Source organism: Chinchilla lanigera, unplaced genomic scaffold, assembly GCF_000276665.1.
Source record: "Chinchilla lanigera isolate Chin_1 unplaced genomic scaffold, ChiLan1.0 scaffold00066, whole genome shotgun sequence".
Taxonomy (NCBI): domain Eukaryota; kingdom Metazoa; phylum Chordata; class Mammalia; order Rodentia; family Chinchillidae; genus Chinchilla; species Chinchilla lanigera.
In genome coordinates, this window is record NW_004955467.1 from 10,294,793 (window position 1) to 10,308,637 (window position 13,845).

At 53.1% G+C, this 13,845-nt stretch overlaps 1 protein-coding gene and 1 pseudogene across 11 annotated transcripts in view; one reads left to right on the plus strand and one right to left on the minus strand.

The window, feature by feature from the left end:
* Mink1 (misshapen-like kinase 1) overlaps window positions 1–13,845 on the plus strand; it is a 55,290-nt gene that overhangs the window by 38,071 nt on the left and 3,374 nt on the right. Inside the window, exons 3-26 of one of the 11 annotated variants that reach the window (XM_013522167.1) lie at window positions 1,066–1,122; window positions 1,209–1,334; window positions 3,573–3,683; window positions 3,962–4,052; window positions 4,470–4,600; window positions 4,893–4,947; window positions 5,089–5,167; window positions 5,401–5,576; window positions 6,046–6,115; window positions 6,331–6,541; window positions 8,860–8,976; window positions 9,447–9,533; window positions 9,738–9,974; window positions 10,200–10,373; window positions 10,719–10,979; window positions 11,395–11,480; window positions 11,628–11,738; window positions 11,879–11,997; window positions 12,233–12,318; window positions 12,562–12,585; window positions 12,687–12,850; window positions 13,173–13,275; window positions 13,355–13,492; window positions 13,678–13,786. In XM_013522167.1, the coding sequence (XP_013377621.1) occupies window positions 1,066–1,122; window positions 1,209–1,334; window positions 3,573–3,683; window positions 3,962–4,052; window positions 4,470–4,600; window positions 4,893–4,947; window positions 5,089–5,167; window positions 5,401–5,576; window positions 6,046–6,115; window positions 6,331–6,541; window positions 8,860–8,976; window positions 9,447–9,533; window positions 9,738–9,974; window positions 10,200–10,373; window positions 10,719–10,979; window positions 11,395–11,480; window positions 11,628–11,738; window positions 11,879–11,997; window positions 12,233–12,318; window positions 12,562–12,585; window positions 12,687–12,850; window positions 13,173–13,275; window positions 13,355–13,492; window positions 13,678–13,786 (2,923 nt within the window). Of the gene's footprint in view, window positions 1–1,065; window positions 1,123–1,208; window positions 1,335–3,572; window positions 3,684–3,961; window positions 4,053–4,469; window positions 4,601–4,892; window positions 4,948–5,088; window positions 5,168–5,400; window positions 5,577–6,045; window positions 6,116–6,330; window positions 6,542–8,859; window positions 8,977–9,446; window positions 9,534–9,737; window positions 9,975–10,199; window positions 10,374–10,718; window positions 10,980–11,394; window positions 11,481–11,627; window positions 11,739–11,878; window positions 11,998–12,232; window positions 12,319–12,561; window positions 12,586–12,686; window positions 12,851–13,169; window positions 13,276–13,354; window positions 13,493–13,677; window positions 13,787–13,845 lie in introns of all 11 variants that reach the window. The other 10 variants (XM_013522169.1, XM_013522166.1, XM_013522171.1 and 7 more) reach the window with 10 other exon arrangements.
* LOC102016688 lies at window positions 1,341–3,566 on the minus strand (annotated as a pseudogene).

Sequence of the window (13,845 nt, forward strand, 5' to 3'; positions counted from 1 at the left end):
GGTGCATACCTGTCATCCCAGCACTGGAAAGGCTGAGGCAGGAGGATTGCTTGTACAGGGCCAGCCCCCAGACTATAGCAAGACCTGGTTTCAAAAATACGAACACAGAAAGAAAGGGAAGTTTCCTCCCATGAAGCCTGGTGATAGGGCATAGGCACATGTCAGCTGGCCCCTTTGTTTCCCCAAGTTCCCTAAAATCTCAGCTGTGTCTCTGTTCTTTCCCTGTTGACAGTACAAAGCCTTGAGGGTAGGGTTGATCTTGGGAGAGGCTTCCTGTCTAGAGTAGGGCCAGGAAAGTGTGCATTTTGTTTGGTATAGGCAAAGCCCCTTCCTCCCTAGGCACCTCATTAGGGCAGAGGACTGTTTTTTACTCCCCACTCTCATTTTCAGTCCAAGGAGGCTAGAAAATAACATAAATAATATGTGTCACTGTGTCCCTTGGCTTCCTTTAGTTAATTTTTTTTTTTTTTTTTAAATTTTTGAGACAAGGTCTTGCTATGTAGTTCAGGCTGGCCTTGAGCTCAGTTTGTGAGCCTGAGCTATCGAACTCACAGTGATCCTCCTGCCTCAGCCTCCTGAGTGCTAGGATCACAGCTGTGTACCACAATGCCTGGTTATCTCTTGGGTTTTTAATATGAGACTCTTTATTGTTGTTGAGCTTCATTTTTACAGTTTGGAAGTACAGTATATGTAATTTTTCTTGTAGCCACAATGACTTGGTAATTCTTTTCCCTCTATCAACTCCTGTGACCAGCAAATGGACTGAATGGTCTAGCCACAAGAGGCACATTCTAAAATAGCAAATGGCTGAATGGCTGGGTGTGGTGGTGCACACCTGTAATTCCAGCACTCAGCAGGCTGAGTCAGGAGGATCACTGCAAGTTCGAGGCCAGCCTGGGCTACATAGTGAGTTCACAGCCAGTCTGAACTACATGGACAAGACCTTGTCTCAAAAACCAAACAAACAAAATAGCTGAAAGATGTGGCCTAAGAATCAAGCCTTCTCCAGCATTCTGTTCCCAAGCACAGACCCAGATCCTTCATACCTGGCTCACTGTCCTGCAGGGTCGGCATGTCAAGACCGGGCAGCTGGCTGCCATCAAGGTCATGGATGTCACAGAGGTAAGGAGGGGAGCCCAGCACAGGGAGGTTGGGCATCAAGAGAGGGTTGTGGGAGTCACAAGGTTTATCTCCTTCCGTTCACCTAGGACGAGGAGGAAGAGATCAAACAGGAGATCAACATGTTGAAAAAGTATTCTCACCATCGCAACATTGCCACCTACTATGGGGCCTTCATCAAGAAGAGCCCCCCTGGGAATGATGACCAGCTCTGGGTGAGAAATAACTCCCACCTGCCCTTCCTACACCTCCTGTCTCCAGGCTGCTGATGTGGAACTTAGGGTCCCTGCCCAGTATCTCTTCCTGTCAGCTCTCCCTCCAGTGTATACAGTCTGTCCTGTCTCTGGATCCAGAGGGATCTCGTGACTCACATGACTCCAGTCCTGCACACGTACTTCAGCCGCTTGTCCTGCTGCAGGTTTGGTGATGGGGCCCTGGGGTTTGCCCCCACCTCGTCAGATAGACACTTCATAAATAGTAGACAGCAGAGTACTGGTCAGGGCTGGATGGCATCACGGGGAGCTTTGTCCATTAGTTCTCCTGCCTTTGAGCACAGCTCCTAGAGAGGTGCAGAACCAACATATTTGTGGCAAAGGACAGGACTGCTCCGTCAGTGCGCAGACCATCTGAATTATTATTTATTTACTTTTATTTGCATTTATTTTATACTTAATTTATTCCTATGCCATAAATTTTTGGGGTTTTTTTTCCCCCATAAGGTTTTGTTTCTTCAGTTTCTTTTGGGATATCTTTTTCTTCTGCAACTTGCTCCTCTGATTTAGGAACAGTTTGTTCCTTTTCAATAAGGATCATCTCAGTGTGGCAGGGGGAGTTCGTGTATGGGTTAACCTGGCCATGAGCTCCATAAGTATGGAGCCCCACCTTGGGTGCTTTGTTCACCTGGATATGTTTGGTGTCCAGAGAAGCTATGTCTAAACCCTTAAGTTCAGCATTGCTTTCTGCATTTTTAAGCATATGCAGCAAAAATTTAGCAGTCTTTCAGCAACCCTGTGTCCAGCCCCACTGTTTGGTCTGGACGCACCTACCAACTCCACCATTGTAACGCCAGAACGACATACCTTGCTTCTTTAATGTGACATCCTTCAGATACTTGGTGACCTTTCAGATATGCACACCCTTGATGGCCTGGGCAGTTTCATGGGTATTCTTAAAAATGAACACAAAGATTTGAGCCTCTTGATTTGCATGATTTTGTGGGGGTTTCTGGGTCAAGACAGCAGCGAACCATTTCCACAGGTCACCTCAGACTATTTATAGGAACAGAGCCTGGATGGTTATTTAAACCAGAGGCTACTCACATTCCTCCTGGGCCAGAACACTCCTAGGAATCTCTCCCCTTCCCACCTGCAAATTCTCCTAGCCTCTCCCTTTCTGGTGCTGGGCCTAACCCAGCGGGGAGAGCAACCAGGTGCTTCATGACGGCTGGTGGGAGATTCGGAGCTCATGCCAGGTCTCCCTTCCTAACAGTCAGCTAGATAAGTACTTAGTAAGCACCTTCTGTATACCCTGTGCAGGTGAGGTGAACCATGGTTTTCTGGGAATGCACACACACACACACAAAGAAAGGTAACTGGTAGGTTTCCTTGGCAGGTATATGTAGACTAGTGCTTATGCACTGGTGGCCAGGCACCCTTTTCTAGACCTGTTGACCACCATTGGCTACTACTGTGCTTTACTGGCCCACAGACAGCCTCAGACTGGAGGCACATGCAAATTGTTCTTACTGCATAGCACATGTATGTGTCCCATCCAGTCTTTTTCTGCATTGCACGTGGCTTTTAGTAAAAAGCTTGGACAAGAAGTCTTCTTAGATTCTCTTTAGCAGATCTCTGGGCTAATCTAGAGGACCTGGACAATCACTGATTCTTCCTTTGTTGCCTTTAAGTCACGGATGGCAAATACTTTCTATGAAAGGCAAGACAGTAAATATTGTAGGCATTTAGGTCACTAAAATTTGAATGTCACACCATTTGCATGTGTCATTAAATGATTCTTCTTTCCCACCAACCATTAAAAATTATAAAAACTATTTTTAGCTGAAGGACATAGAAAAGCAGGTCTTTAACCAGCCATATAATTTGTAGACCCCTGCTCCAGAACAATAATTCTTAACTATTTAGGGTCCTAGTGCAGATTTGATAAAAGCACGAGACTCTTCCTCAAGGAAAATGCACATATCTACATCATTGTATTGAAGACTTTAAGGATTCCTTTGCCTGGACCCAGCCCCACCTTGCCAGCCCCTTTCCAGCTGTGTTCATTTTCTTTTCTCTCCTGATCTCAGGAAGTCCTGGGGCCTCTGTCAGGGGTCACGGGGCTCCTGCTGTCCAGCTCAAGCCAGTTCTGGCCCCGAGGACTCTGGTTCTCCAGGCATCTGGCAGTGGCCTTGCCTGACCAGTATTTTCCCTTACATTGCCTTCCTGGGACCATAGCTGGTGATGGAGTTCTGTGGTGCTGGTTCAGTGACTGACCTGGTAAAGAACACAAAAGGGAATGCTCTGAAGGAGGACTGCATTGCCTACATCTGCAGGGAGATTCTTAGGGTGAGCTTAAGGGCCCCCATCCCAGGGCTGCTCCATGGGCATAGATCTCCGGCCGTTGCAGGAGACAAGTCCTTTCGCCAAGCTCTATTACTTCTTCACTTCTAATTCAGCTTCCAGGCCCTACTGGGAGCCACTGCTTTAAGGAAGCTTCCCCCGACACATACTTGGGCTCAGGTGGGGAGGGTCTGCACCTTCAGCCCAGCCCTCAGTCCACCTCACCTCACTCCTTCCCATCCAGTCCAACACTACAGCTGATTTTCTCCCCTCTGCTGTCCCAGGGGCTGGCTCATCTCCATGCCCATAAAGTGATCCATCGAGACATCAAGGGACAGAACGTGCTGCTAACAGAGAATGCAGAGGTCAAGCTAGGTGCGCTGGTTCCACCCACGGCCCTTTCACCTCTAGGACATGGGGACCCCACCCCTCTGTGACTAGTCCAACTGCCTGAGTGCTGGGTAGGCCCGCTCCCTCCCCTCCCATCTCCTGCCCTGTGATGTCTCCCTCCTGCCTTCTCTGAAAAGTCCTAGACAAGCTCCTGTCTGACATTGGAGTACTGTGCATCCCTTAGAGGGAGATGGCGTACCTGTGGTCCCTGTTGGTTGGGATGCTGTCCCTTGATCCCCAGTAAAACTGGGCCACATTCTTCAGGATGTTGATGGGTGGGAGAAGGTGCTGAGGGTGTCTGGATAGGGACAGGGCCTCAGTGAGGCACACACAGGCATGTAAGGAAGTGAGGCAAGGGAGCAAAAGGGACTCTCGTACTGACCCCTTTCCCATGCCTCACAGTGGATTTTGGGGTGAGTGCTCAGCTGGACCGCACTGTGGGCAGACGAAACACTTTCATTGGGACCCCGTACTGGATGGCCCCAGAGGTCATCGCCTGTGATGAGAACCCTGATGCCACCTACGATTACAGGGTATGAAGCGGGAAGGTGGGAGCAGGGGCAGGAAATGAGGTAAGGGTGGTGGGTAGGTTAAAAGCCTGGGCGCATGAATAGGCCGGGGAACAAAATGAAGATGTGGTGAAATATCACCAGTGAGAGGCGAACATTTCATGGTAAGGAATGTGTAGATGGGAAGATGAGACGATTTGGAAGAGGAAAGGCCTCAGGAAGAGGTGCAGAGCCTGAAGAGGCTAGGAATGATGAGAAAAAGGTTACCAGGCAGAATTGTCGGGCTCACCTGTGCCTTTTTCTCTCCCCTCCTCAGAGTGATATTTGGTCTTTAGGAATCACAGCCATTGAGATGGCAGAGGGAGCCCCCCGTAAGTGCTGAGTGTGCCCTGGCCAGGGTGTGGTAGAGAAGGGAGAACCCAAGTGGCTGTGGGGAGGAGGTGTTTCTGGGAGGCACCTCGAGGAGAGGTTCTTTGATGAAAGGGACTAATGGTGTCTCTTCTGCGTGCCAGCTCTGTGTGACATGCACCCCATGCGTGCCCTCTTCCTCATCCCGCGGAACCCTCCACCCAGGCTCAAGTCCAAAAAGTGGTAGGTCTCTGAGGGTTTGGAGAGGAAGGTCTCTGGGCAGCACCACCCCTACCCCAACTCCATTCTGTGTTCTGGCTTAGATCTGGGGCAGCAGATGGCAGCTGGGGTTAGGTTACAGAAAAGCCAGGAGGGAAGCCCAGCTGGCTTTGGGATGAGTGGTCTGCGTTCTTCCTCTGGTGACCTCTCTCCTTCCCAAGCGGGACCTTGCCAGTGTGAGCCTCCAATGTTCCCAGGTCTAAAAAGTTCATCGACTTCATTGACACATGCCTCATCAAGACTTACCTGAGCCGCCCGCCAACCGAGCAGCTCCTGAAGTTTCCCTTCATCCGAGACCAGCCCACAGAGCGGCAGGTCCGCATTCAGCTCAAGGACCACATCGACCGCTCCCGGAAGAAGCGGGGTGAGAAAGGTCAGTAGGCAGGGGAGGCAGTGGGTCCTAGGAGACCCATCAACCCCTCAGTCCTTTACTTCTCCTCAGTCCTGTCTTCTCTGGTCTCCCCTTCCTGTTCCCCTCCCCTGGCCCAGCCCTCCCTGTCCAAGGATTTCTCTTTTCCTAAACTCTTGGCCCTGGAGGAGTTTTTACCACCCAGTCTGAGTCAGCTTCCCAAATGAGGAGTGCGCCCTTTCACGTCCTTTGAGAAACCTTGTATTGAGCATGTGCACGTGTGCCTGTCTTGCCTCCCGTGGCATCTAGTCCCCACCTCTGTCTAGGCCCAAACCTGAGATCCACTGTCTTCCCATTAATCCAGGGAGGCAGGTGGGATCCTTGTGCTCAGTCATCCAGATAGACCTTATTGGTTGTCCCTGTCCAAGGTTTCCCTAGCCCAGGGTGGGGTCTGGGGTGCTGGATGAAGAAACAGCAGTATCTCCCCCTGCAGAGGAGACAGAATATGAGTACAGCGGCAGTGAAGAGGAAGACGACAGCCATGGAGAAGAAGGAGAGCCAAGGTGGGTTTGGCAGGTGGAGGCGGGAGGTTGGGGCCAGCGTGCGCATCTTGTGGTGGTCCTTGGCTTTGGGGACAGCCTACAGGTGGTGGTATAGAGAGGTAGAGGCCTTTATAAACCTACTCCTTGGGTCTCGAAGTGAAAAGATAAATACACCAGATGTGCAGGGAAACTAGCAGGTTCTGACCCCAGTGCTCCTTTGTGCCACCCTGGCCCAGCTCCATCATGAATGTGCCTGGGGAGTCCACACTACGCCGGGAATTCCTCCGGCTCCAGCAGGAGAATAAGAGCAACTCCGAGGCGTTAAAGCAGCAGCAGCAGCTGCAGCAGCAGCAACAGCGAGACCCTGAGGCGCACATCAAACACCTGCTGCACCAGCGGCAGCGTCGAATAGAGGAGCAAAAGGAAGAGCGGCGGCGGGTGGAGGAGGTAGGGCGGCCGCACCCTTCTTGCCTGCCCCGGTTCCCGCTCTGGTTCCAGAGGCACCAGGGAGAACAAGTAGTAACATGGACCTTCCCAGCCCCTCTGCAGACTTCGGAATGGAATCGTGCAGCCTGTTACTATAGAGGCTCCATCCCAGGCCCTGGTGTTCCCCACCCAGCCCAGTGCAGGTGGTGTCAGCAGCCTCCCTTCAGAGCAGGCTGTTTTTTAAAAGCTGTAGCCATTTACCACAACAAGACGACCCACTCTTTAGCTTCTGCCGTCAGTCTCTGCTCCAGGTTTATGTTGCTCCTCATTTCTCAGGTGCAGCCAGGGACCTGGGTGCAGGCACTTAAGTGTAACTGCGTGTTTGGCTCTCAGATGTACAATGATGTGCTCTGAACATAAAAAGTATCCTTTAAGGTCCTCCTTTTACTCTCATGTTTTGTTTTTGTGATAATGAGGATTGGGCCCAGAGTATGCATAGCTATATGTCTAATGCTTTTATTTGTTGTTGTTTGTTTGAGTTTTTTTTACTTTTGAGACATCTTTAGGCTGGCCTTTACCTTGCAGTCCTCCTGCTTCAGCCTCCTGAGTAGCAGAATTATAGGTGTCTGCTATCACATCAGGCTACTTTGGTTATTATGACATAGATTTTTTTATAAAGTGCAGTCTTGTTAGTTTACTAATGAGAGCTATGTGGGAAATTCATTTTAATTAATGCAGTTTTTTATATCACCAATTAAAATATATGTGTACATCAGGCGTGCTGGCGCACGCCTGTAATCCCAGCACTCGGGAGGCTGAGGCAGGAGCATTGTTGCCAGTTTGAGACCAGCCTGGTCTACAAAGTGAGCTCAAGACCTGCCTGAACTGCATAGCAAGACCCTGTCTCAAAGAAAAGACAAAGAATAAATAAATGTGTGCATAAGCATATATTTAAATTTACTTTAAAAAATTATTTATTTTGCAGAGGGCCATGGTGGGAAGGAGAGGTACCAATCAGTGTTTTTTGTGGTTCTGTTTCTTAAACACATTTACACTTCGTAGTCCAGGCTGGCCTGAAACTTGAGATCCTTCTGCTTCAGCCTCCTTAGTGCTAGGATTACAGGTGTGCACTACCACACTCAGTTTAGATTGGTGTTTTTGTTTTGAAATGGGTGTTGCTTTGTTGCCCAGGCTAGTCTCAGATTTGTAGCTCAACTAGTCCTCCAGCTTCATCCTCCCAAGTAACCACAGGCAAGCACCACCATGCCTGACTTTTTAGCTGGAGTTTTTTCGTTTGTTTGGTTGGGTTTTTTGTCTTTTTGGGCAAGGTCTCACTATGCAGTTCAGGCTGGTCTTGAAATCACTATAGAGCCCAGGCTGGCCTCAAACTTGCAACAATCCTCCTGTCTCAGCCTCCCTAGTGCTGAGATTACAGGCATGCGCCACCACACCTGGCTAGCTGGGGTTTTAAATTGCCTTAAATGAGTACTTTTTTTGTTGAAACAGTTACTTGATCGCAGAGTTCACAGCTGTATTTAACAAAAGTTTGGCTAAATAGGAGGCAATAGGTGGTAACATTCTTACCATCTACTCCCTCAAGCAGGCCCCTTTGTTGAACAGAAGCTAATTTGTAAGAAAGCCTGCTAAAAAAGGGTCTTCTAGAGTTTTCTTTTAGTAAATACAGTATGGTATTAGGTGAAGAGTAACAAAATCTGATCTAACAAAAGCCTGTGGCAACTTCACAGAATGTCACAAATTTCTTCCAGTATAAGGGCCACTAGGGTTGATTAAGCTTGACTTTTTGTTGTTGTTGTTTTGGAGGGGCAGACTCTGGTTAGGAAGGTTGTAAAAATCAAATGCAACCTTAGCTAATGATTTGTCAAGACGGTTCCTTAAGTCCAAAATTTGCTTTTCTGAGCACAACCACCTCATGCCCTCTGGTGGCCAAAGACTATCACTAGCACCTCCTTCCTTTGGGCTTGCAGGAAAGGTGGATGTGAGGCTAGGCATGGCAGAGGGGTAGTTTCCTCGACCCTTGATTTTGTTTATTGTTTGGTGGGGCAGTGGGCAGAGGAAGAGGTCATCCCACTCCCACTCAGCTGTTAGCCCCTAGTCCTGCGCCCACAGCTATCTTAAGGCGTCTTCCCCAAGCCCAGCCCTAGCACGCTCTGGTTCAGGTGAGGTACACTGGTAGAAACACATTGAAGACGTTCTGATGCTACCATCTCCAGGGAACAAGGAGACCTGTCCCCACTGTCCACAGAGGGGTCCCCCCCTCAGGGCTGTGCTGTCACAGCATCTGACACATTCCCTCAGATTACCTTCCCCTTTGCCTGTAGCAACAGCGCCGAGAGCGGGAGCAGCGGAAGCTGCAGGAGAAGGAGCAGCAGCGGCGGCTGGAGGACATTCAGGCTCTGCGGCGGGAGGAGGAGCGGCGGCAGGCCGAGCGCGAGCAGGTACTGGCCACTAGCACACACCTGCCTCCCCATCTGCCCTCTCCGTCCTCCCTGTCTTCCCTTCCCCTGCTCCTGCTGCCTGCCTTCCCTGCTCCCCAGTGCCCTATACCGTTCGCTCCCCTACCCCTAGATTCCTATCTTTTCTAGCTTCACTCTTTCTCTCTGTTTTCTCCCACCCCTCAACCCCCAACCCTGGCTCCCTGCCCTCCTCCTGTCTCTGTGCCTTCATTCCCCATCTCTGCCCATTCCTGATCCCTCTCCACTGCACCTTCCCTCACGGTGCCCACCTGCTTCCTCCTCATTCCCTGTGCCCTATTCTCCCATCTGTGCTGTATTACCCTTTGGGGCTCATCTTCTTCTGCACCCTCATCCTCACCCTGCTGATCCCTTCGCGGCTGCTGCTGCCCTTCCTCTGCCGCCACTCCCTCTCTCCCTGCCCTGTGCCCCCACCTCCCCACCCGCCCCCCCAGGAATATATTCGTCACAGGCTAGAGGAGGAGCAGCGACAGCTCGAGATCCTTCAGCAACAGCTGCTCCAGGAACAGGCCCTACTGCTGGTAACGGGGTCCCTCAGCATCCTTGGGCAGATGCTGTCCAGAGCTGTTTTGCTGGATCGGGATGGGGATACTTCAGGGGAAGGGACTTACCCAGATGTCATGGAATGCAGTTCCTCTAGGCAGATAGAGGAAAGAAAGGGTCTGCCTGCTCTAACTTCCATGGCCACACCTTGCTGAGCCCTCTCTTCCTACCCTTGGGCCCAGGAATACAAGCGGAAGCAGCTGGAGGAGCAGCGGCAGTCAGAACGTCTCCAAAGGCAGCTGCAGCAGGAGCATGCCTACCTCAAGTCCCTGCAACAGCAGCAGCAGCAACAGCAACTTCAGAAGCAGCAGCAGCAGCAGCAGCAGCAACAGCAGCAGATCCTGCCTGGGGACAGAAAGCCTCTGTATCATTATGGTCGGGGCATTAATCCCGCTGACAAACCAGCCTGGGCCCGAGAGGTATTCACTGCCTCCTTTGCCCTCTAAGAGTCCATCCTGTCAGTCCACTGCCTGAGGCCCGGAGAGCCTGAGAAGGAAGCACTTGTGCCACAGCAGCGGGCACTGAGAAGGGGAAGGAGCATCCACAACAGGCTGTAGGGCTGGAGCAGTTGGAGCAAGTGGGGAGCTAAGTTTTGAGACCAGGAAGGCAAGAGATGACCTGCTTGACATGCCTTTCCATCACAGGTAGAAGAGAGAACAAGAATGAACAAGCAGCAGAACTCTCCGTTGGCCAAGACCAAGCCAAGCAGCACAGGCCCAGAGCCTCCCATCCCCCAAGCCTCCCCAGGCCCCCCAGGACCTCTTTCCCAAACTCCTCCTATGCAGAGGCCGGTGGAGCCTCAGGAGGGACCACACAAGGTGAGTCTCACCCCAATCCGGTCTTAGCACACAGACACAGGGAAACTGCTCAGAGCACAGCCATATACACCTGTCTGTACACACAGACCGATACACATGCACATACATGCATACATTGACTTGAGCTTCAGCCAGGGTCATGAAGCACAGCTTACATGGGCAGATGATCATCTGCTTGCTGCTGCATATGTTATTCCTACTTCTTTCTTATTCTTGGGCTCTAGGAACCTTTGTTCTTTGATGGAGGAAGGGGCAAGTAATGCCTCTCCTTGGCCCAGACCCCAGCTTGCAGGTGGGGATATATCACAGAGCAGGCAGCCCACCCTCCCTGGTCTCTCCCTGCAGAGCCTGGTGGCACACCGGGTCCCACTGAAGCCATATGCAGCACCTGTACCCCGATCCCAGTCCCTGCAGGACCAGCCCACCCGAAACCTGGCTGCCTTCCCAGCCTCCCACGACCCTGACCCTGCCATCCCTACGCCCACTGCCACGCCCAGTGCCCGAGGACCTGTCATCCGCCAGAATTCAGATCCCACGTCTGAAGGGCCTGGCCCCAGCCCAAACCCCCCAGCCTGGGTCCGGTCTGATAATGAGGCCCCACCCAAGGTAAGGACGACTGTAGGACCAGCAAAAAGCAGAGGGAGGGAGGGGAGGGCACGAGAGAGAGCAGAGGGGCAGGCAAGGTGGAAAGAGAGTTCAGAGTAAGACAGGGAAAAAGGAGAAAGTAGCTGCTATGGCCCCTGCCTTGCAGGGGTTAACTGTCTAGCGGGTGGGAGGACACACAGCTGTGTCGCATTGATCCCAGTGGTGAGTGGGCATGGAAAATGGCCCAGGGTGTTTTGGAGCATTGTGGGGCAGCCTTTCTGGATTAGAATCTCAGCTCTGTTGTTTCCCAGCTTTATAACCTGGACATGTTCAGTAACTTTCCTGAATCTCAGTTTGTTTGTCATCCAAGTGGGTGGGCCCACCCCTTTGGAGTAGAGAGGGCACAATGCCCACTGACCCCTTCTTCCCTCTCCAGGTGCCTCAGAGGACCTCATCTATTGCCACCGCCCTTAATACCAGTGGGGCCGGAGGGTCCCGACCAGCTCAGGCTGTCCGTGCCAGGTAACACTGGGTTGGGGTCGGGTAGCAGCCTAGAGAGTAAGGGGACTAGGGGACTTCACCCGGTTTCCCGTTAGGGGTGAGCCAGCCCCGGCCCCATCACCTCAGCCCCTCCTGGCCCCTCCCCGGCACCCTGTGCTCCCTCCACAGACCTCGCAGCAACTCCGCCTGGCAAATCTATCTGCAAAGGCGGGCAGAGCGGGGCACCCCCAAGCCTCCAGGGCCCCCTGCTCAGCCCCCTGGCCCGCCCAACGCCTCTAGGTAATGGAGTTGTCCCCCACTCACTCTCACCTCTCACTTCTGAGACCTGCTTCCCCTGGTGATGGCTCCCTCTGCAGTGACTCTCAGAGCCCCAGGGAAGACGGACCTGTCTCCCTGACCCTGACTTTGCACCTTCACAGTAACCCAGACCTCAGGAGGAGTGACTCCGGCTGGGAGCGCTCGGACAGCATCCTCCCAGCCTCTCACGGGCACCTCCCCCAGGCCGGCTCCCTGGAACGAAATCGAAACCGCGTGGGAGGTAGGTGAGCCGGGACTCTGCAGCCTGCTGTGGGCCTGGCTGCAGTCTTCGTCAGCCTGGACCCTCCTTTTGGTGGCTTTGGTCTGACACACCCACAGGGGCACAGGGGACCTGGGTGGGTATGGAACAGTGCTGAACTCGGCTCAGGGCCACAGGGTCAGCTCTGGGTATGGGCTGGGGGCCATCTCCTGTCCAGGGATCAGTTACCTCCCTTCTCCCACCCTGCTCGGTCTAGCCTCCACCAAACTGGACAGCTCCCCAGTGCTCTCCGGGAACAAAGCCAAGTCCGATGACCACCGCTCACGCCCAGGCAGACCCGCAGTGAGTCATCTGGTGGCGGTGTAGCCCTGGCTTTTCCTGGCTTGGCATTTGGACAGGATGTGGTGCCTTCAGAGCTGGGGTGTGGGGTGGGCACAGGGTCGGGTGTCAAGGGTGGGCTCTTCACTAATCCGTGTGAGGAAGGACTGTGGGGATTGCGGACAGGCATATCTGAAGTTACTAACCTTTCCTACCATCTCTCCTACCTCTTCCTGGCTGCCTTTCTTGCCCTGCGGCCCCTCCCAGAGCTATAAGCGAGCCATTGGTGAGGTTAGTGAGACAGGTCACTGTGGGAGCCCTCTGCTGGCCCCCTTTGTGTTGCCTCTGTCCAGCCCCTTGTGCCCTCCCCTCAGGCCTGTCCCTTCCTGCAGGATTTTGTGTTGCTGAAAGAGCGAACGTTGGATGAAGCCCCCCGGCCGCCCAAGAAAGCCATGGACTATTCGTCGTCCAGCGAGGAGGTGGAGAGCAGCGAAGACGACGAGGAGGAAGGCGATGGCGAACCATCAGAGGGGAGCAGAGACACCCCTGGGGGCCGGTATGGAGCATCCTGTGTCAGAGGACAGGGGGTGAGGTGTCAGAATGGGGCCTGTCTGAGGGACTGATCCCCATTCTCTAGGGAATGGAGTGGGGGCACGGGGTTCCTGCCTGTGCTACTCTTCTTTCACTTAGGGGTTGCCTCTGTGTCAGCTCAGGTGCCACCCTGCCCCGAGTGTGATGCAGGGGACACCTGAGTGCCCAGTGAGGGCCGAGCACGTGTGCTTTGCAGAAACTGAAAGCCCAAGTCTGGCTGTCACCTGCACCTGTGGCACTTGGGTGGCAGGACCTAGAAGGCCCTACCTTCCTCTCTCCCACAGCAGCGATGGAGACACAGATAGTGTCAGCACCATGGTGGTTCATGATGTTGAGGAGATCCCTGGGACACAGCCCCCATATGGGGGTGGCACCATGGTGGTCCAGCGTGTAAGTGAGCTACCTACCACCTTCCCCACGCCATAGCAAACCCCCAGCCCCAGTGCTGACCTCGCCCTCTGTTCCACAGACTCCTGAGGAGGAACGAAGCCTGTTGCACGCTGACAGCAATGGCTACACAAACCTTCCAGATGTGGTCCAGCCCAGTCACTCCCCCACAGAGAACAGCAAAGGGCAAAGTCCCCCCTCAAAGGACGGAGGCAGTGATGTAAGTGGGCTGGAGCAGGTCCATGGGGTGGGAGGAGTACCCTGGGAATGCACAGGAGAGCCAGGGGTGTTGGGGGCACTGCGGTAAGTGGGGCAGACACCATGAACTTCTCAGTAGGGGCTTGGGAGGGCTGGCCATAGTCTGGGGTCACCCTTGTTTGCCTGACTGCTGCCCCTCTCCCACAGTACCAGTCTCGTGGGCTGGTAAAGGCCCCTGGCAAGAGCTCATTCACCATGTTTGTGGACCTAGGAATCTACCAGCCTGGAGGCAGCGGGGATACCATCCCCATCACAGGTAAGGACAGGACAGATCTGCCTCAAGGCTAAGGTCCAGGCAAGGCCTGGAGGGCGTCA